We start from the raw sequence: 23,607 nt of genomic DNA, 5'->3' as shown, positions 1-23,607 counted from the left end.
TGACCTCCAACGCTAAATCTAACGGTAAATCCGACGGTATTTAGTATTTTTCTTGTAGTGTTGTAACACAACCTTGGCTTGCTTCAGTCGATAGTGTCATATTTTATCGAGTGTTTTGGACATTTCCTCCTTGTGTTGAGGCTTTCAAGCTCTGCAAACCACCTATTTCCATTGATGACACATACTTGTATGGTAAATTCGGAGGAACTTTGTTTATGGCTATTGCTCAAGATGGCAATTCAAAAATATTGCCTATTACATTTGTCGTGGTCGAGGGTGAGACAAGAAGGCTTGGTCATTTTTTCTTTCTTTTTTGAGGCAGCATGTGACGCCTCAGCCAAGCCTGTTGGTAATTTCAGACAAGCACATATCGATCGATGCTACGTTAAATGCCAATGGAAGTGGATGGAAATTACCTCATGCCTTCTAGGAATTTTGTGCAAAACATATTGCTTCCAACTTCATGACACACTTCAAGAACAAAGACTTGAAGAAGGTGCTCGTTAATGCAGCATATTCGAAGTCACACAGGGAGTTTTCTCATTACTTTGGTTATTTGAGGAGTGAGAATGTCGCAATCACAAACTGGCTTGAAGAAATGCCATGTTCATAGTGGACGCACTAAGGCCGCACTGGTGGAAGCTCTCCATCCTCTGGCTAATGCAATTCTAGAGCCTTTGGGTGATGGATCGCAAAATCATCTGGTACCACTCCTCCCACCGTAAATCACTGGTTTCCTTGACCAACCAACTCTATATGCTCCCACTGGATGTACAAACTCAAATATGGCTGTGATGGACGCAAGTCAAAGGCATGGTGTATCTGAAGTCCATGGTCAGCTCGGGCTGCCCATATCTCAGACCAACCCCCAAGAACTCAAGGTACCACTCGCCTCTTCTGAATCTCCCATCGCGCCTATACATCTTGTCGATGTTTAGTGGCCTCATTGGAATGTGATGGATGCCACCAAACTATCGCACCACTTGGTCTACCTGGTGTCATTCGATGATGGCAAAGCACAATACCAGGCACACTACTGCAGCAGGGGATTTAGCCTCAATGGTCCTCTGTGGAACTATATGCTGGATAAGTGGATCAAAATATGGCGTCTAGTCAACCTGTTGACAGATACCAAGAAACATGATATACATAAAGAAAAGTTATTTAAAATACAAATGTAAGTCTTACATATTTATTACTTACGTTATAAATATCGATCCCATTAAGGGCACACCTCCATTATCGAAGTCTTGTCTCAACTCTGTCATTAAGTGGCCCCAAAATCATCGACGTATAATATCATGGATATTTAGAAATCATATAACTATTCCATTAAATTAAGAAATAATATACCAAAATAATAACAATACCTCTCAATTAGAAAAAATTGACGCTGGCAAATTCCTGCAGCCAACACAAAGGTATATGTTGATATGCCTAACAGAGAAGTAATCCACAATATCCACCCATATTCTGCTGATGGTAATCCGTGGCACGACACATCTAGTAGTACAACTACACCAACACAGTTGACTCCCATGATAATCTCCCACATCGATCGAAGTCGTCCAATAGAGGCAACCACCTCATGTGCACGTGAAAGTCAGAGGCATTTAGAAACAGAATGCCTTCGATGATCTGCATGATGTGTCTTTTGCTGTACCACAGCAGGTGTCCTTCGTCGGGTGCGACTCCAACTGCTCGCAAATAATATCGTGAAATCAAGTGAGATTGATAGCCTACTTACTCTATGACTGTCTATCATGGGCCCGGAACAACGCCAAGCATCTCCGCATAGAGGTCCTCAATAGAGTGCCCATCATATAACTGCTCTCATCCACCGATGCAATTGCTAACTGGATCTCCATCAATGTTGAGTCCTAATTGATACTCCACGTTCTGTAGGATTATAGTCATCTTCCCATATGACAGGTGAAAAATATAGGACTTAGGATGCTATCTCTCGATCAAAGCAGCGACCAATACCCAGTCATGATTCCACTATAGCATATATGCCACATGTTCAAATCCTACTTGTCTAAGGCGTGTCCTAATCTCCTCGGGAGAATATTGTAGTAAATTTCTTCTTGTACGCAAGACTTGAGGACCCTACCAATTAAATCAACGAGTCAGACAAAACAAAAGCCACAAGTAATAAGACAAGTTTTAAATATATAAAAGACATAAGTTTATCGCTTGACCAAGTCTGCCAGCAATTTAGTCAATTCGATCTTATCTAAAAAAAGTATCCTGGTAACTTAACATATTTTGTACCATCAAACTATACTATAATAGAATAAATTAGAATAAAATAATTTAAAATTAACTAACCTATTATCAAATATATTCAAAACAATTCTAAATACAAAAACCATAAATTATAATTTTACTCTAAACCATAATCAGCTAAAATGAAACAATAATCTAACTACAATAATTTTAAATTAACTAATTTATTATCAAACATATTCGAAATAAGTCTAAATACCAAAATCATAAACTATAATTTTACTTTAAATCATAATAAATTCAAATAAAACAATAATCTAACTAAAACAATTTAAAATTAACTAATTATCAAACACATTGGAAACAAATATAAACATCTAGACCATAAACTATAATTTTACTCTAAACCATAATTAGTTCAAATGAAAAATTAATCTAAATAATATTTTTCATTAACTAACATCTATTAATCTCGTACCATAATTACATGAGCGTTTGACATTATTTAAACTAATAATAGATATTAATCTAAACTAATTATATAATCTAATTATCAAACTAAATAATTATCAAACTAATTATAACTAACATGAAAAATTGATCTAACTAAATAAATATGTTAAAATGATAAAATAATACAACAATAAATTAAACTTAAAAAGAATAGAAGGACATAATTACCTAAAAATGACGAATTAAAGAGATAAAAAGATTAAAAACAGCCAGAATAAAAAATATAACAAGAGAACATGAGAGTGAATAATGAAGAATGAAAAGTGAAATATGAGGAGAGCTCAAATTCTTATATTTAGGCGAACTTATTTGAAGTTTGCCAAAAAAGTGGTGAATCTTGTGAAAATGACAAGGTTCATGCGAGGGGAGCGGCGAATTCGCTCCAAGCGTAAAAAAAAATTGAATCTTTGAATTTGACATGTTTTTAAATTATTTGAAAATATTTTTTTAATAACAAAATTTAAAATAATTCGGGAGCATTTTTAGTTGTTTATCAATATTTTAATGTTTGAGTTAAAAAAAAAACTAAAGAAACTAGGGGTGCACGCGAATCGGATCGGATATGGCCGAAAATTCGATCCGATCCGCACAATTTCCATCGGATATGATATCCATATTTTTTTCATATCGGATCGGATATCAGATATATCCACATAATTGAACATTCTCTTTTTAATCATATTTCTATGTAAAAAATTCAATAAAAATATTTCTTTCACACTTTTAAACTTATTTATTCCTAAAATATTTTTAATCAAACTTTTTCTAAATAACAAAAATAAAATAATACTATATATGAATAATAATTACTAACTAAAACATACAAATAAGTAAATATAATATCAAACATATATATATATATATATATATATATATATATATATATATATATATATTTAATTATTATTGTGCGGATCTGCGGATCCGCGGATCAAATACGCAGATGTAGAGCAGATATCCGCGATCCGATCAATATGCGGATCGGATCGTATCTGCAATTTTCGGATCGAATGTGGATATTTACCGCAAATCTGTGGCTACAATCCGATCCATCATCCATAAACACCCCTAAAAAAAATCTAAGATCTAATTTGAGTAAAACGCTTAATTAAGTTCTTTTGAAAATAAAATTTAAATAATAAATACTTATATTAAAAATAATTTATAATTAAATTTTTTATGTTTATTTTTTAATCTTAAAATTATTTATTTTAAAAGAAGAATAATATTTTATTATAAAAAAATTATTTTTTTAATTTTTTATAAAACGTTAAATAACTTTTAAAAAAAATTATAATTAATTTTAAAAATTATACCAAATATTAATATCATACTTTTTTTTTATAAGTTAAAAATAAAAAAGAGTAAAATATCGTTTTTGTCCCCAACGTTTGGAGCAAGTTCCAAAGTTGTCTCTAGCATTTCAATCATCCTATTTAAGTCTCTAACGTTTCAAAATTAACTCAATGTTGTCCTGCCGTTATGGATCCGTTAACAGAATTGACGGCGAGACAAAATTGAAACGATTTTGAAACGTTAAGGACTTAAATAGGACGAAAACGTTAGGGACAAAAATGATACATAAAAATAAATTTTAATTTTATCTTTCAATAATATTAATTTTTTACTGTACATAGTATTCAATTATTTTTTAATTACATCTAAATAAATTACACTTAATCACATTACTTTCATTTTAAATAAATTTATTTTTTATAATTTTAAAGAATTTTGATACATTAGAGATAAAAGATATAATTTATATTTTATTGTATATATATTATTATTTTTTTCTGCAAGTTTATATACTAGTTATTTTACAAACATTTCATGATAATTAAAAATCTTTAGGAGTAAAATTATAAAAAAATTAATTTATTTTAAATAAAAGTAATATGATTAAGTGTAATTTACTTATATGTGATTAAAAAATAATTGAATATTATGTATGGTAAAAATTGATAGTATTAAAAAATAAAATTAAAATTTATTTCTATGTATCATTTTTGTCCCTAACGTTTTCGTTCTATTTAAGTCCTTAATGTTTTAAAATCGTCTCAATTTTGTCCTGCAGTCAATTCTGTTAGGATAACATTGAGTCAATTTTAAAACGCTAAAAATTTAAATAAGACGATTGAAACGTTAGGAACAACCTTAGAATTTACCTCAAATGTTAGGAAAAAACAATACTTTATCTAAAAAAAATTACTTATGAATGCAGGTTGACCCAAATGGTAAATGCAAAATCCCAATTCTTTCTTCGGGAGTTACTAAAATTTTCACTTCTCCAGCTCCCAGCCAGTCAGCCACCGTCCTCCTCTTCTCCCCGGCGGTCCGTCGCCTCCAGCCGCTCACTGTTCTTACGCCCTCTAATCTCTCTGCTTTCATCCCTTCACATTCACAGCTTCTTCATCCAAACAACAGAAGACTCTCAATCTTTTCAAAACCCAACTCCAAGCTCTCTCTCCTTCCCAACACTCTTCATCCCCTTCAGTATGTTCAAACACACACTCTCTCTTTTCTTTTCTTTATTTACTTGCAATTTGTGATATATGCTTTATTAGAGCCTTGTAGCCAAGTGTGACACTTTTGAAACCTATGCTGTTTCATTCAAAGATATTAGAACAATTTGTTTCTTTCTTTTTTATAAGTTTAAATAAGAGTTTGAATTGTTGTTTGAGCATATTATTATCTGCCAGTATGCTTTTCTAGTTGGCTCTAGTTGGTGATACCAGGAAATATTATTCAAAATTTAGGGTTTTTGATTTCGCTACACAAACTGTTTGTTCCTTGAAGTAGTAAAACCTTGCTGGTCCGTGTGCATCATATTAATTCAATATAGTCCACATTTCTTTATACTCTCACGGTGCATCAAAAGGAAAAACTTATTTATTATACTGTTAGTGTGTTACTATTCTTTTTGGTGTACCATGGTTGTTTAGTGTTTATTTATTGAATTTAATCTCGGTGTAAAAGAGTCAATCTTGTAAAGTAACTGATTTCCAAACTCACTACTTAAAAGTTTATTTAAACACATAATCTAATTGGTTACTGCACAAAACTCTTTACACTTTCAGTGTTTCAAAATTAAACACTTATTTATTATACTATTAACTATGATATTATTTCATTTCTTAACACATCCATATAAACACTTGTGGTGTGATTCTTGTATATTATGATTGCAGGCACTTTCCAAGTGGAGACATCAGTCAAAAAATGGCTTCATTGAATAAGAAGGTTAGTCCTAGTAATGTTAATTTACCTAATGATCTTGTACTAAACATTCTGTCAAGATTGCCTGTGAAATCTTTGAAGCGATTTAGTTGCGTGCAAAAATCTTGGGCAAATTTACTTGAGGATCCTCATTTCGTCGACATGTACTATGAGAATTTAACTTCTAAAACCCGTGATTCATGTCTCCTCCTGAATCAACATGTACCAAATACTGTTGAAAGTTATTTGTTTTTACTTTTTGGAGAGAGGTATGAGAACAGAGTCAAATTTGATTGGCCATCTCCATTTCATGAGGATAACGAAAGCGTTATAGTTGTTGGCTCTTGTGTTAATGGTACAATTTGTCTCCAGCAAGTCTCTATGATAGACACAACCACCAGCATCAAAGTATTGTTATGGACCCCGAAAACTAAGGAATTTAAGGTTGTTCCACCTTCTCTTACTGCTGAGCCTGAACTACAGTTTCAGATAACAATCACTGGTTTTGGTTATGATCATGTGACAGATGACTATAAGCTAATTCAAAATGTGCTTGTTCATGCCTTAAATAATGATTATGCAGAAGTAAATCCACCTCTTCCTGGTCAATTTTGGCAAATTTATAGTGTAAAAAGTAATTGTTGGAGGAACCTTGATCTTGAAATGACATGTGATGTGTTTCCACAACCAGTCGGTCTAGCTGTGTACTTGAACGGAGTATGCCATTGGTTGGCCTGTGAAGATCATAATCAAGAGCCATATGACACAGATGTGTTACTTGTGTCATTTGACATGAGCAGTGAGATGTTTGTTACTACACCGATCAGTCGATATAACCATCATGATTTTTGTGATAGATATTTGGTGGTGCTCAAAGAATCTGTTGCTGTAATTTCAATGTTTGAAAATAATAATTGCTTCGACGTATCAATTTTGGGTGAAGCTGGTGTTGAGGAATCATGGGTCAAACTTTTCACCGTTGGCCTGCCAACCTGTGTTGATCATCCTATTGGTGCTGGGAAGAATGGTGACATATTCTTCAGAAAATATGATGGTGAGTTGGTTTGGTATGATTTTAGTAGCAAGACGATTAAGGAAATTGGTATCAAGGGAGAGTTTTGTTACAGTCAAACTGTAATGTTGTGATCTTATTTTCTTAAGACTATTTTGGGAGACTTATGACTATTGTTATTATGATCTGTCTATAAAACTAAAGATCTGTTTAGTCCTTTGTTCTTACATTCACTCTTGCCACATACCCTAACCCTATTGTGTTTTTCCAGGTAACAAAATATGAGAGGTATATGAACAAGGGTATTTTTGTAAGATGCTTATTGTTAAGCATAGAATGTATGAAGTAAATGAATACATTGATTCAATCTCAAATTTGTTTATATGGCCCAGAAGAAAATACAAGTTTCGAGTCCTATAAATAATTGTGAAAAGATCAAAGTGATTAATTTTTCAATAACATTCTAGCCTTCTAGGCACATACTTGTCTTCTTAGATAAACCTGAATTTTGACTGTAATTACAACGAGAGAAACTGATGGTTATAAACTGAAGTAACCAACTTTTATAACTTATATTTATTAGAAGTGGGGAATTTTTTATATGTCAACCTCCAAATTAAACTTAGCTGTAGCTAAAATAATCTCAAAACTCCACTCATTAACGTGCAATGCAGGAAAGCGTTGTAAGACTAAGGGTATGTTTGGTTGGAAAATGAAAATGAGAGTACAATTAATTAGGTAATATTTACATTTACTTTGACAGTGTGACTAAACATCTTCGCCATAACACTCATTGGAGGAAGAACAAACACAATTACACAAGGACCATTGTTCAGGACTTTTCTTTCTTATTTCGGAGTATACTATATGTATAAAAAAAATGTAGACAATATAATCTCAAAAAAAGTAAAACGATTAAAAAAAAATTCAAAAGATTTTAAAAGCTGATAAAAGTGACCAATTCTCAATTTATCATAAATGTAGGGTTGCATACTTGCATTTGCTTTGCTATTTTAACAATTTTTTGGATAATTTTATCGACAATATTCTTTTAAGGAGTAGCGGAGTAGATATTATCTTTTTTCTATTATATATTATTCACAGGCCATCCTAAACTTTGGTAGAGTCATTTTCCATGGCCAAAAAAAAAATTTTTGAAGGATAGTTTGAAAAAATTACATAAGGGAAAAATAGAAAATGACAATATTAATTTTTTTATTGTTTTTATTTTATGGGTAATTTTTATTAATTATACTAGGTGTACATAAAAAATCAGTTATCTATATAGAATACAAGTTAAAATAAAAAATATACATTGAAAATGAGTTACATAATACATATATTTTTATATAAATATATGTGACTAATTTTTTGTGTACATATAATATTTTTATATTTTATTTGGACCTAAATCTCTTGGTATATTTATTTTTTTCTAGTTTTTCCTTTTTGTTTATTGGTCAAAATTTTTGTTAACTAATTTGTTCATGAAGAAAAAGTTAGTTTTTTAGTTTAAAAAGTAAAAACTATTTATTTATTTTTAAAATTTTATATTAATATGTTGGTTTAATTAGTATATAGATTTTTATAATTTTACTAAAATTTTTAATTAAATTCTTAAAATATAAGTTTTCAATGAAATCTAATTTTAATTAGGTCTAGTGTACTAGGACCTATCACATAATGGCGCGCAGGCCGGAGGCGCCAGAAGTAACCGCGCGCTTCGTTTGGGGTTTGGCTTCTCTTTCAATTTTCACTTTCTTTTGGTGAATAATAAAAATAACAATAAAGCCGCGAAACCCTTAAATTTTCAAACACAAGTTCCCGCCACAACCCCACACTCTACAAAGCACAAAACCCTCCCTTTCTTCTTCTTCCAATTCCAACGCGCTCTCTCTTTCTCTATCTTCCTAAACACGCTCTTTTCGCAATTACAGTTTCCAGTTCTAAAATTCCAATGGCGAAATCCGTGAGCCCCGACGCCATTTCCACTCTGCTTGCAAATCCAACACCGGATTCCTCCTCTGATCTTCCCGAAATAGTTGTGCAAGTCCTCGATCTCAAGCAAAGTGGCAACAGATACATGTAACTAGCTACCTATCTATCTATCTATCTACATTTCTGTCTAAGTAACTGGATCCCTTCTTGTTTTTGGTTCTCAGATCTATAATTTAGCTTCAATTGTTTTGATTTTTTTATTTCTTCTTTTCAGGTTTAGTGCTAGTGATGGAAAATTGAAGCTGAGGGCGATTTTGCCCTCGAGTCAGTACTCTGATGTGCTCTCTGGCAAGATTCAGAACCTCGGCCTTATTCGAATCCTTGATTACACTCTCAATGATATCCCCAACAAATCTGAAAAGTAAACCCCTAATTATATGCCGCTTGTTCAATGCATTGCTTAACTCCTTTTTGAAGTGAAGTTGTAATCCTTTTGTTATTTGGGTGTTGCAGGTATCTTATTGTTACCAAATGCGAACCTGTGTCTCCTGCTCTTGAATCAGAGATAAAGAGCGAGGTGAAAAATGAAGGTGGTGGCATTGTTCTGAAGCCGAAGCAAGACAGTGCGGTCAAGATTGAAGGTGGGATTGTGTTGAAGCCGAAGCAGGAAGTGGTGTCAAAATCTGCTGCTCAGATTGTGCATGAACAGCAAAGAAAGTGAGTGTACTCCTCCTCATGGTTGTTTTTTGTGGGGTTTTTAGCATTTTTTAATTTGTGAGTTTTATGAATTTTGTTTTTAGTGTTGCACCTGCTGCGAGAATGGCCATGACACGTAGGGTGCGTCCTCTTGTTTCATTGAACCCTTATCAGGGTAATTGGACTATTAAGGTTAGTGTTACGAGCAAAGGGAACATGCGCACCTATAAGAATGCTCGAGGAGAAGGTTGTGTCTTTAATGTGGAGTTGACAGATGAAGATGTAAGTAAAGTGAAGACATTAGTATATTTGAACAAAATTTTGATTGTATGATTTGGATTTTTGTGTTGTATTGTAACTCTAGTGGATGGAGATTTAACTCTGTTGTTATTTTGTTAACTTCTTTCAGGGCACACAGATTCAAGCAACCATGTTTAATGATGCTGCAAGGAAGTTCTATGACAAGTTTGTTTTGGGAAAGGTTTACTACATATCAAAGGGTACTTTGAAAGTTGCTAACAAGCAGTTCAAAACTGTACAAAATGACTATGAAATGACACTGAATGAGAATTCTGAGGTAGAGGAAGCTGCCAATGAAGCAAGTTTTGTTCCCGAAACAAAATTCAGCTTTGTACCAATTGATCAGTTGGGTCCTTATGTCAACAAATCTGAACTTGTTGGTGAGTATTGTCTGTAAGATAAGCATATTATATTGCATTTTTGTTCCGGCTAATCGTTTACTGTGATGTTTGTTCTCTGTATCAGATGTTGTTGGAGTTGTTCAGAATGTATCTCCAACTATGAGCATAAGAAGGAAGAGCAACAATGAAACTATTCCAAAGCGTGACATTACTATTGCTGATGAAACGTGAGTATTTTCTATAGTTCATTTACAGTGTGTGTGTGTGTTTGTGTGTTTGTGTGTAGCTTTTTTTATTTCATTTAAAAAAACAAAAACCAATTCAGTGAAATTTTAAACATCTATACTTGAAATTGCAGGAAGAAGACAGTAGTGGTGTCTCTGTGGAATGATCTTGCAACTAACATAGGTCAAGAGTTGCTGGACATGGCTGATAAATCTCCAGTAGTTGCAATTAAGTCTCTTCGGGTTGGGGATTTCCAAGGTATGCATAGTCATAAACTCAGCTGTGATGGTAATTTTTTGCATGTCATAGTGAAAAAGGATTGTCAATTATCATTCTTGAATCTCTTCCGTTTCAGGTGTTTCTTTGTCAGCTATAAGCAAAAGTGTAATTAAGATTGATCCGGAGATACCTGAAGCAAAGAAGCTTAGATGCTGGTATGCTGCTGCCTTGAATGCTTATTGCCCCTCTGTTTTGACATCCGTGTTATTCTTGTGCTTACATGTTAATGTGACCAACAGGTATGACTCTGAAGGCAAAGATGCTACAATGGCTTCTGTTGGCTCTGGCTCGAGTCCTTCATCCATGAATGGAAGTAGATCTGTGTACTCTGATCGTGTTTCACTTTCTTACATAACTTCGAACCTGTCATTGGGAGAAGACAAGGTGCATGACCTAGAAATATTACAATCTGTTGTTTGAGTTCTAACTTTCAATAATGTTATAAAAATAGTTCCAATATGTTGATGTTTTAATCTAAAATGTATTGAAGTTTTGCAAATTTGAATGGATTGTCTAATTTGTTGTTGTGGAACAGCCTGCATTTTTCAGCCTTAGAGGATACATAAGCTTCATAAAGCCAGACCAAGCAATGTGGTACCGTGCTTGCAAAACTTGCAACAAGAAAGTCACTGAGAGCATTGGTGCTGGGTATTGGTGTGAAGGTTGCCAGAAAAATGATGAACAATGCAGTTTAAGGTAATTCAACTATTGAATTCTTAGTCTGGAACGTTTCTATGTTATACAATGTAGTTGAAATTCAGATTGTCCTCTTTCAGATACATTATGGTTGTAAAAGTTGCTGATGAAAGTGGGGAGGCTTATGTCTCAGTCTTCAATGAAGAAGCTGAGAAGATTGTTGGGTGCTCTGCTGATGAACTAGACTTCTTAAAATCTCAGGTAACATAGTGTGCGTGTGTGGTTGTCTTTGTAGAATTGATATTGGATAGAATTTATTCAATCTTTAATTTCCTTTTGTTTGTTTCAGGAGGGAGAAGATAACCCTTTTCAACTGAAACTGAAACAAGCTACTTGGGTTCCTCATCTTTTCCGGGTTAGCGTTTCTCAAAACGAGTATAACAATGAGAAGAGGCAAAGGATCACAGCCAGGACCGTTGTCCCTGTTGACTTTGCTGCTGAGTCAAGACTTCTCTTGGAAGATATATCTAAGATGAGAGCTTCACAATAAGATTGATATTTATAAATATTTTGATTCACAACCCTTAGCTCTTTTGGTTTACGGCTGCTGATTACTGTTTAATTAAACACTCAGCTTGTAAATTATCAATCCCTTAGGTTGTTTAGATTACATATTTTGCTGACTTGAAATATGCTCCTTTAGATTTTCTTGACTCTATGAAATTCTTCCTATGTGGGAGTTTATATTTAACAGATGATGCTGTCATCTTTATTGGCTTTCCATAGTTGTATTATTTTAGTTAACTTATAGCATTGATTTGTTGAAAATTTAAAATTAATCCTGGGCAAGAGTAATATGAATCACTGCTTTTGACCAATTCATTTTGCAAGACTAGGTTGGGTTTGCTCATGGAAACTATAATAATAGCCAAGAAGCAGATGTGAAAAAAAAAATTAAAACAAATTTACCAAGGAACAAATATGGTGCCAAATGCTAAATTAGGAGAACATAATTTAGCATTTGGTTAGAGCTAACTAAACTATTTACAAAAGTAAACTTATTTTTACTGAGGGCATTTAAAATTTCAAATTGATTAAGTACTGGCAATGTCCCAATGAGATTTGCTCTAGCTTGGTTTGTGCAATTCTTAAAGTTAAAACCAGCCTTGGGCAAAATCTCTGGTGAACAATGAACGTATAGCAGAGGCATATTTGCATGTAAATAAGCAAATTCAGACACTAGTACAGCAATTTCAATTTCCACAATTCTTAGTTATTATAAGGAGAGACCAAAAGAGCAATTTTATGCAATATATTGGATTCAGTCTTTGTATCACTGGAGGTCCATTCCTGAAAATTGTGAAGACTTCCTGTGAAATCTGTGAAGAGGCCATCAACTCCTATTTTGTTGATCCAATAATCATACTCTTTATAAGGATCTTGACTAAAGTTGAAGTGCAAAAACTGGTTCTCATTTCGGTAAGTATATGGATGCACCTGCATTGTTTTATTGTAATCAGCATTTCATATTAATATTATCATTTACTTAGCGCTAAAGTCAATCCTGGAAACGAAATACAATGGCGATGTACCCTCGAACAAAACTTTTGAAATCTCATGAAAGAAAACAAGGTTTAAGATCGGAGGTGCACCTGAAGGTTATGAGCATGTGCCCTGGCAACAAGATCACTAGGCTCTTCCAAATAATTCTTTGCCACAGGTACTATTGTGTCCTTCCAAGGTCCAATTCCAACAACGTAATTCTTTATGTAGTTTAGGTATTTATCGGATGTGATTTCCCAATATGACTGCATATCAGCATTGTAGTAACATTTTGTTAGGCATTGGAACAGGAAACTGACAGATGCATTATGCATCTAGATACATTTTATTATCCTTCCCAGTTTTATTCATGGAGGATTAGACATTTAGTCATGACTTGTGAGAAATATAAACAAACTATTCAACAGGCTAAGCTGAAGGTTGAAGCTAGGAGAAAAAGCTTACTTCCTCCATTTTCAGTGTTACAACCTTTTTTTATTTCTTTTAAATAATGGAGGATTTTGTTCAACAGGGAAAAAAAATGATCAGGCCATGCTTGGTTTGTGAAAATGTTTTCTGTTTGTTTTCATTTTCATTTTCATTTCCATTTCAATTTAACTAAAGTGTGAATGCATAAAATGGAAATAGAAAAGAAAATTCGACTTTTTTTTCACTTTTTTCCTTCACAATTTTGGAACATAAAAAATTGAAAATGAAAAGACAAACAAGATAGGCCCTCACTATTCTTAGTATTCGACATATGGGCATAAAGTTACTACTAGATTTCTCTTTGTACTAACTTTAACAAGGCTGAAAGCTGCACTACAGGTATTATAATAAAAAAATCCGTATCAAGCATAATAAATTCCATTGAAAAAGAAATCCATTTTGTTCCAAAACTTGCAAACTGCACAAAAGAAGTTGAATGATTTTAATGCAGGCTAAATCAGGAGAATGCATTACGCACCTGATTAGTGTCTTGCGTCGAAACAGTAACATCATCAATTAAGAAAACCTTGGGCAAATCCGTTTGATTTGATATATACACAAGTGATGTTGGAGCAAATGACTGAATAAATACAGGTTGTTTTAGCCAGTCTTTTGACAAGTATGAACCCTTGTATCCATATTTCTGAAGTGTCTTGACAAATATGTCTTCAAATCTTTTGCCATTTGGCCATTTCACCTGTTGATTGTATCAACTTAATGAACAGAGAGCAGACACAAACTATAGAAGAAATTAGCCTAAATTGCTGATTAAGAATTAAATTGTCAAGCATGAAACTGTAATATTTTGGATATACCATATTATAACCGATGATTAAAATACTGTTGATATAAGTAGCATATTTTGAAACTTCCAACAATAATCCCATTTCCTATAATAGTTATTATCATTAGTTTAGGATATTGACATTTGTTAGATTCCAGGTATAAAAACTCACATGCTGATTGATAAAAACTGGATTCTTTATCTCTGGATATATTCCAACAACTCTATCTGCATCCAATGCAATGGAAATGAACTCTTCGAAAGTGATGATTCCAAATTTTCCTGAAAAAGAATTTTGAGTATCTATAAGGTTAAACACTAACAGTTAACTTCTTTTTGAAAAACAAGATGATAAAGTAATAATATTTCATGTAACAATAAAAAAAGACAAAACAAGAGATCAGCATGCTGCACCAATGAAAGGCTAAAGGCGAAAAGATAATAAGAGAAGTTCCATTCTGGTGGTGGTTCGGGGTTATAGTTATGGAGGAGAAAGGTATATGAAACAAATATTGAAAGATAATATTGATCAAAAACTTTCTCATAATGGTTTTGAAACTATGACATAGTGAACCCTGACAACAGAACTGTTGACAATCAATGCATAAACAAATCAAACAAACAAAGGGGGAACACAACTGAATAACAATGAGAGGCCGCTAGTAATAAGAAGGTACAAACCATTATACTGTTTATCCCTGAAGCTATACCTCTGATTCACCCTTAATGACTTTAATTCCTCAATTGTGAAATCAACTGCAAACATAGAAATGAGTATAATCAGTTTAGCGAATAGAAACTTGAAAGCATAAGCAAACTTTCATAGATATACATTATCAAACACATTAAAGTTTGCAAAGTTTATTCCCAATCATTTATGAAAGAAGCAAAAATTACAGCTGCCAGATAAGCCTAAAAGAGATTTTTATGCATGAAATTTGCAAGGAACTTCAACTTGAATAGCAACTAACTATACCAGTAAAAAATCCAGTGCGGTTGACCCCTTCGACTTCGTATGTCCTTTTACGATTTTCAAACTTTTTGTACTTCGCAATGTCAGTGGTATTATCAAGGGTAACATCGTGGAAACATATAAGAACACCATCTTTGGAAGATAAGATATCAGTTTCAATGAAGTCTGCACCATCTTCAATAGCTTTCTGCAAGAGAGATTCATTTTTGGACAAGTATAAGACAAATATGAAAATATGCTTATTTTTTTATCTGCATTGTACCTAATATTGGTTTCTGGATAATCAATTATGCATTGAACTTATAATTGTTGAAGCTTTGAAAAATTAAGACTGGAATGTTAACTAAGGAAAGCATTGAGCTAATCAGTGCATATAATCAACAAATATAAATAGATGCACTGGATCGAATACCAGGGGTATTTCAGATAAATTTCTGATACAATATTCTTTGCATATAATTTTATTTAATTTGGAAATCAGATATAAAAGTAACAAGGAAGGAATGCAGTTTTGCCAAGAATTTTGCACTTATTCACCAAGTATGCAGGACGAGTTTCTTCAGGAATCACTCCATTTGCGCCTCGGTGCGCAATGTTGTATGGCCGGAAAGTTTGTAGAGGCTGCCGAATTCTATAATCATCTTGACTAGGAAGTGGATAAATAGGCCTTGCAGTGCATCCAATAACAAACAATAGAAATATCACAAGAGAAAAACCTGTAAGTTTAGAAATATAACACCAAGTTAAGATATATTTAACCAGAAATAAACTATAGGGAAAATAGGTATGATTTATGAGCACATGAACATGGAAATTATACACTCAATTTTCATGAGAAAGTGAAACCTGATAAGATAGATCCCTAATAATTCCAGAATCATTCCCTAAACCAAGAACAAAAGTTGTATCTATCATAACAGAATAACCAAATATTCAATCATTGAGTCAACACTCAAAATTCCCAGAGTTGAAGAAAGTTGGTAGGTCCAATGATCCATTCATAAACTAAATGGCCAGGGATCATTGCTCAATTAAAAAAAAATAAAAATTAAAAAAATCAAATACCCAATAAACTTTGCGGAGTAAAGGCCTTCTGCCGCAATAGGAAAAGAGCTCTACGAAGAAGAATCATCAGATCAACATAAACAAAAGCCGTAATATGAAGAAACCATTGTCAAAATAATCCAATTCCAACAGTGAAAAAGGTAGAATCAATCAGAAAAATATGCTCACAGTATAAGCTACCAAAAGCTATTTAAGAAGGACAATAACAAAAGGAAAAAAAAGAAAAAGAAAAAAAGAAAAAAGAACAAATGGGGAAGAAAAACACATTGAACAAACAGAATGAGAATTTAGGAGCAACAAAGTTTTCCAAAAGTTTGAAACTTGCAGCTGTTCGTTGTTGGGTTTTGCTTACTGGTTGGGTTAGCCATGGAAATGGCCCTTGAAGTCAAGTCCACTCTTTGTTTTATGAGTCTTGTTCCTTCGCTGAATGAACATATATACATATGAACCAATAACTGGTCAGAACTTTTCTCAACCACATGGCAGAGTCATTCAAATGAGAGCGTGAATATTGGACTGATGGACTCATCCACGAATATTCCACGCACAAATTAATAATAGTTTCGTAAATCTCAAAACATTTTTCTTAAAAAAGGGTAAAACTGTAATGTGGAAAAAAAAATTATGAACGGTAAGTAGTATTCGAAAAACCCAGTGAAAAAAAAATCTTAGTGAAGGAAAAAGAGTACAATATCTTTTAGTGATGAGACTGTCTCATTAAAAACCTTGTCAAAAAAATCCAATGGAAAAAAACCTGACCAAGAAAAAAAGAGTACAGTCTCCCCCTCTTGCCGACATTATTTTATATCTTGAAATCGGCGCATCCCAATCTGATTTACCAATCTTTCAAAAGAAGATTTTGGGAGTGACTTTGTGAATAAATCTGCCAGATTATCACTTGAGCGGATCTGTTGGACATCAATTGTCCCTTGATTTTGAAGATCATGAGTGAAGAAGAATTTGGGAGAAATATGATTTGTTCTATCACCTTTGCTATATCCGCCTTTAAGTTGAGCAATACATGCTGTATTATCTTCAAACAGGACAGTTGGAGCTATCTTCTGATCAATTAGTCCACATGATGACAGAATATATTGGATCACACTCCTCATCCAAAAACACTCGCGACTAGCTTTATGTATTACTAGTATTTCAGCATGATTAGAGGATGTTGCTGCAATCGTCTGTTTCGTGGACCTCCATGATATAGCTGTACCACCATATGTAAATAGGTATCCTGTTTGAGATCTCCTTTTATGTGGATCAGACAAATATCCAGCATCTGTATAGCCAACTAATTGTGACTTGGATCCATAGGGATAAAACAATTCCATATCAACCGTTCCATGAAGATATCGAAAGATCTGTTTGATTCCACTCCAATATCTTCTGGTTGGAGAGGAACTATATCTTGCTAGTAAATTCACCGCGAATGATATGTCAGGTCGCGTATTATTAGCAAGATACATTAACGCTCCAATGTCACTAAGATATAGTACTTCAAAACCAAGGATATCTTCATTCTCTTCTTTAGGACGAAATTGATCATTTTCTACATCTAAAGATCTTACAATCATTGGGGTACTTAATGGATGTGACTTATCCATATAAAATCTTTTCAAGATCTTTTCTGTGTATGTTGTTTGATGAATAAAGATCCCATTTTTGTATGCTCGATCTGCAGACTGAGACAAAATTTAGTCTTTCCAAGATCTTTCATCTCAAACTCTTCCTTTAGAGTTTTTATAATTGTTGGAATCTCTTCAGGAGTTCCAATGATATTTAAATCATCAACGTACACAGCAATAATAATGAATCCAGATGCAGTTTTCCTTATGAAAACACATGGGCAGATATCATCATTCTTAAATCCATTTTTTGGCCAAATACTCAGTAAGACGATTATACCACATTCGTTCAGATTGCTTTAGACCATATAAAGATCTTTGCAATTTAACTGAGTATAATCCTTGTGAATATTTATTGGATGGTTTAGATATCTTTAGTCCTTTAGGGACTTTCATATAGATATCCCGATCTAATGAGCTGTATAAATAGGCTATTACTACATCCATTAAATGCATATGCAGTTTATGATATGCAGATAAACTGACCAAATAACGTAATGTTATCTCATCCACTATAGGAGAATATGTTTCTTCATAATCTATACCAGGCCTTTGTGAAAAACCTTGTGCCACAAGTCGGGCTTTATAGCACACAACTTCATTTTTCTCATTTCGTTTTCTCACAAATACCCATCGGTATCCAACAGGTTTTACATCTTCAGGTGTACAGACTACAGGTCCAAAGACTTCACGTTTTGCAAGTGAGTCTAATTCAGCCTTCATGGCTTCTTTCCATTTTGGCCAATCATTTTTTTGTCGACATTCTTCGACTGATCTTGGCTCAAGATCCTTACTTTCATGCATGATATTTAATGCCACATTAAATGCAAATATTTCATTGACAATTGTCTTATTTCGATCCCATTTCTCTCCTGTAAAGACATAATTTATCGAGATCTCATCATTTTCACAATTTTCAGGTACCTGAACGTCTTCTGGCGTTAAAATTATATCAGAATTTTGGACAACTGCAGGTGTCTTTACTATGTCTTTTTCAACAGGAATAGTATTTACCTCTTTTCTCTTTGAGAATTTTTATCTTTGGAACCGACAGGCCTGCCACGCTTCTAGCGTATATTTGCTTCAGTGGCTATCTGTCCTACTGTGACATCAATTTGAATTGGGGCATTTTCCGCCCTGCCACGCTTCTGGCGTGAATTTGCTTCAGTGGCTACTTGTCCTACTGGGACATCAATTCGAATTGGGGCATTTTCCGTTGGTATATAAGATTTGGTTATCCTCTTTGTATCGAAAAATGCATCAGGCAATTCATTTGCTATTCTTTGCAAACGTATAATATTTTGAATTTCTAGTTCACATTGCCCTGATCGAGGATCTAAATGCATCAACGATGATGCATTCCAATTAAGTTCCTTTTCAGGAAGCTTATTCTCTCCTACTAATGTTGGAAAATTTGATTCATCAAAATGACAATCCGCAAACAGGGCTTTAAATACATCTCCAGTTTGTATCTCAAGATACCTCACTATAGAGGGAGAATCATATCCAATATATATCTCCAATTTTCTTTGGGATTCCATTTTGGTGCGATTAGGTGGTGCAATGGGAATATATATCGCACACCCAAATATTCTTAAATGGGAAGTATTTGGCTGCTGGCCAAAAGCTAATTGCATAGGAGAGAATTGATGGTAACTCGTTGGCCTCAAACAAATAAGTGCTGGAACATGTAAAATAGCATGCCCCCAAATCGAGGTTGGGAGATTTGTTCTCATAATCAAGAGTCTAGCAATTAATTGGAGGCGCTTAATAAGTGATTCTGCTAACCCATTTTGTGTATGAACATAAGCTACTGGATGTTCAACACTTATTCCATTAGCCATACAATAAGCATCAAAAGCTTGGAAAGTAAATTCACCAACATTATCAAGACAAATTGATTTGATTGAATTTTCTGAAAATTGTGCTTTTAATCGAATAATTTGAGCCCGTAATCTCGCAAACGCCAGATTGCGAGAAGATAATAAGCACACATGTGACCATCTCGAAGATGCGTCTATCAGGACCATTAAATATCTAAAAGATCCACATGGTGGATGAATAGGTCCACATATATTACCTTGAATCCTTTCTAAGAATTCAGGGGACTCAAATCCAATCTTTACTGATGATGGCCTTAAAATTAACTTTCCCTGAGAACATGCAGCACAACAAAATTCACTAGATTTAAGAATCTTCTAGTTCTTTAGTGAATGTCCATGAGACTTTTTAGTAATTCTCCTCATCATGGTTGTTCCCGGATGACCCAATCTATCATGTCAAGTTATGAATTCATTTGGGCTAGTAAACTTCTGGTTTACAATGGCATGTGATTCAATTGCACTAATATTGGTATAATACAATCCAGATGAAAGTGAGGGTAACTTTTCTAATATATCATTTTTATTTAAATCATGAGTTGTGATACATAAATACTCATGATTTCCCTCATTCATAGTCTCAATATGATATGCATTTCGGCGAATATCTTTAAAGCTCAACAAGTTTCTTCAAGACTTGGTAGACAATAGTGCATTATTTATTATAAATTTTGTTCCTCCAGGAAACAAAATTATAGCTCTTCCGGAGCCTTCTATCACATTGCCTGAGCCAATTCTAGTATTAACACATTCTTCTTTTGGCACAAGATGTGTAAAATATATATCACTTTTAAGAATAGTGTGCGAACTTGCACTATCCGCAAGGCAAATATCTTCAGAATATGTCCTTGCCATTTTTCTTCAAAGACAAATGATAATAATAATAAAATGAGTAGAAGTACATGCATAATAAAATTATTCACATGAATACTTAACAAACACATACACATATCAAACTATTCCATCATTGATCAAATAGCCAATATTTCCTTCAAAATCCTTAAAGAAATTAGATACATCATAATGAGTGGTGAAATTTTCATCATTTGAAACAAAATTTGTTTCCTTTCCTTTGTCATCCCTTTTCAATGATGCTTGATAAAGATCAATTAGGTGCCTTGGGGTACGACATGTATGTGACCAATGGCCCTTTCCACCACAATGGAAGCATTTATCCTCAATTGATTTACTTTGCTCATTATTTCTTTCTTTATCCCACTTCTGGTGAGATCCTTTCTTATGAACATAATTTTTTTTCCTTCCATAATTTTTCTTGTTATCAAAATCTTGCCATTTACCTCTTCTGGGGTTATAATTTGCCGCATTTGCTTCAGGAAATGGGGCCGCGCCAGCTGGGCGCGCTTCATGATTTCTCAAAAGTAGCTCATTATTGCGTTCAGCAACAATAAAGCAAGAAATTAACTCAAAATATTTTTAATTTTTTTTTCTCGATACTGCTGCTGTAGGAGCACATTCGAGACATGGAAGGTCGAGAAAGTTTTCTCTAACATATCGGGTTTGAGGAAGTATCACCGTCTTTTGATGATTATACCTTTTTTTAAGGTCTTTCCACAAATCTGCATGATCTTTTAATGTGGGATATTCATTTTTCAATCATACGTCAAGATGAAGACGAAGAAAAATCATAGTTTTGGCTTTATTCTTCTGAGATGTATTATTTTCAGTCTCAATGGTATCTCCAAGATCCATTGAATCAAGATGGATTTCAGCAATTATATCCATGATAAATAATTATTTCCAAATATATCAAAAGCATTAAATTCAAGATGAAAGAGTTTCGACATAATAAAAATTTGTTACCTGGAGTCTTCCTAAAATTTGATCAGAGTCTCGTACTGATAACGTGTTATAAAATAACTAAATAAATAAATAAGAAAGAGGTAACAAATATAAAATATGAAATATAATTAGATATCTCTAATAGTAATATTCACTACAATTATTATTATAAAGGAGATGATTCATATATATATATATGTATGTATGTATAGTAGTAGCGTATGAAAGAAAGAGAGAAAGAAAAGTTTCATATATAGATAATAGAGAGAGAAGATTATTGTTATTGATGTTGTGTGTATATTGCCTGAGGATTAGATTCCTATTTATAGGCATACAAAAAGTAACATTTTTAACATTCATTAAATTCAATCTCTCTTGAGAATGAACATCCACCTATTTAATTTTATCACAACAATTCTTTATTTTTTTGGTTGAATTGAAGGAAATTGAATAGTTAGTTGTTACAATGGTCTTGTATAAAAATTAAAAATCTGTGGTCTAAAAAAGTTTATATAACTATTGAAAATATTTTATTATTTATTCAACTTTTGAGATAGATGTAAATATTGTTCAGACTTCAGATGATAAGGTTGTTATTATTCATTATAAAGGACAAACCGGGTATGTTTAAGTTATTATTATTGGAAGAATTTCGCTAGAGAACCAACGAAATATTTGTACAATGTATATAATGGACTATTTATTTAACCTAATATGAGTTAAAAAATGAATATTCAGGACAAAATACTACTAATTTTTCAAACACAATACATTCATACTATTCAGAATAACAATTCGAGTACCTATTCTCCCACAGTTCACGATACTACTAGTTCCATCCTCACGATGCACCTTCGCATTTATGAGTCTACATTATCATTTTAATACCCAATCTGCACCATCAGAATTTTTTATTATAAGAATCAACGGCATGCACACTACCAGCCAATGGAGCATCTCTACAATACGTACAATGGGAGTATAGGAATGTTTAATTCAGTAGAATATCATATATTTATTATTTCTGGTATCCGAATGGTTATTCTGGATAGTATGGATGTATCGTATTTGAGAAATTAGTAGTATTTTATCGTGTATGCAATTTTTTAACTCATATTGGGCCAAATAAATAGCCTATTGTATACATTATACAAATACTTCATTGGCTCCCTAGCGAAATTCTGAAAAAGTATAGGTAGATAATGAAAATACTAAATAATGTAAACAATAGATATGTCTAATATTTTAATGCACTAGATATGCAGATGATTATCCTAATGTTAGAATTTAGGAGATAATTTGAGAATGTAGTGTTTTTTTATTTTATTAGGTCAATTTTAAAATCTATTGATCACATTATTTACAAAAATTATTGTCTACTTAACAAAAACTTTTTTTTGTTAGATAAATTAAATAACCCTCGATTCTAAATATCTAAATATATCGTGACTACACATTCAATCACAAAATATTAAAATGTTCCTTGTCAATACTTAGTGCATTTAGCAAGATTTGTGTAGCCGAATAATATTAGCCTTGGTGCAGCTGGTGGTTGAAGCCATCTGAAGAGTGGGCCATAGGTTTTTGTTTATGGTATTTGGGCTGATGGGTTCTAAATACTTCTGTTTGAAAAACTATTCCTTTCCTGACAAAAATTTTTTCCCCTTTTTGAGGCCTATATAGAATAATGGACTGCACTCAATTTATATGATTTAAACATTTAGTGATAGGCGCTGTCCAATCCATTTGACAAAAAAAAAAAAGACATTTAGGTAGCGTTTGTTTTCAGGAACTGAGATAGAGACTGAGAGACTGAGACTCAGTATTGTGTTTGTTAGTTCAGAGACTGGTACTAAAATTTCTGTCTCTGTCTCCAAAATTTCAGTATTTCAGTACCTTCAAAAAGTAGGGACATAGGGGACTGAAATTTTTAGAGATAGAGACTGAAACTTTAATAACATTTTATACCTAAAATACTTTCATTTCAATTGATTAATTCCAATTTTACCTTTTGTGCAAATTAAATTAGAGTTTCATTCTTGTTTCAATTCCTGTCTCCCA

General features: G+C 33.1%; 3 protein-coding genes across 5 annotated transcripts; 2 read left to right on the top strand and 1 right to left on the bottom strand.

The window, feature by feature from the left end:
• Positions 1 to 5,009: 5,009 nt before the first annotated feature.
• Positions 5,010 to 7,330, top strand: LOC130943768 (F-box/kelch-repeat protein At3g06240-like). The gene is made up of 2 exons (XM_057871787.1): positions 5,010 to 5,235; positions 5,931 to 7,330. The coding sequence occupies exon 2, from the start codon at positions 5,962 to 5,964 to the stop codon at positions 7,102 to 7,104; it is 1,143 nt and encodes a 380-aa protein (XP_057727770.1). The 5' UTR covers positions 5,010 to 5,235; positions 5,931 to 5,961; the 3' UTR covers positions 7,105 to 7,330.
• A 1,534-nt stretch (positions 7,331 to 8,864) lies between these two features.
• LOC130936454 (replication protein A 70 kDa DNA-binding subunit B) lies at positions 8,865 to 12,154 on the top strand. Its single transcript, XM_057866524.1, has 12 exons — positions 8,865 to 9,055; positions 9,183 to 9,329; positions 9,422 to 9,625; positions 9,709 to 9,886; positions 10,014 to 10,284; positions 10,370 to 10,472; positions 10,604 to 10,728; positions 10,826 to 10,904; positions 10,989 to 11,133; positions 11,285 to 11,445; positions 11,526 to 11,646; positions 11,735 to 12,154. The coding sequence occupies exons 1-12, from the start codon at positions 8,928 to 8,930 to the stop codon at positions 11,933 to 11,935; spliced, it is 1,863 nt and encodes a 620-aa protein (XP_057722507.1). The 5' UTR covers positions 8,865 to 8,927; the 3' UTR covers positions 11,936 to 12,154.
• A 454-nt stretch (positions 12,155 to 12,608) lies between these two features.
• LOC130936463 (glycerophosphodiester phosphodiesterase GDPD6) lies at positions 12,609 to 16,758 on the bottom strand. Of its 3 annotated transcripts, none has more exons than XM_057866543.1 (8): positions 16,591 to 16,758; positions 15,711 to 15,889; positions 15,177 to 15,360; positions 14,882 to 14,956; positions 14,373 to 14,482; positions 13,895 to 14,113; positions 13,038 to 13,193; positions 12,609 to 12,882 (listed from the first exon to the last, which is right to left on the bottom strand). In XM_057866543.1, the coding sequence occupies exons 1-8, from the start codon at positions 16,679 to 16,681 to the stop codon at positions 12,655 to 12,657; spliced, it is 1,242 nt and encodes a 413-aa protein (XP_057722526.1). In that variant the 5' UTR covers positions 16,682 to 16,758; the 3' UTR covers positions 12,609 to 12,654. The 3 variants fall into 3 exon arrangements, with proteins under 3 accessions (XP_057722526.1, XP_057722518.1, XP_057722533.1); XM_057866535.1 differs by having other exon boundaries at positions 16,564 to 16,752; XM_057866550.1 differs by lacking the exon at positions 16,591 to 16,758 and adding an exon at positions 16,239 to 16,514.
• Positions 16,759 to 23,607: the final 6,849 nt, after the last annotated feature.

This window comes from Arachis stenosperma, chromosome 1 (genome assembly GCF_014773155.1).
Source record: "Arachis stenosperma cultivar V10309 chromosome 1, arast.V10309.gnm1.PFL2, whole genome shotgun sequence".
Classification (NCBI taxonomy): Eukaryota; Viridiplantae; Streptophyta; class Magnoliopsida; order Fabales; family Fabaceae; genus Arachis; species Arachis stenosperma.
The sequence above is the reverse complement of the archived record's forward strand: the minus strand, read 5'-3'. Positions and strand labels throughout refer to the sequence as shown.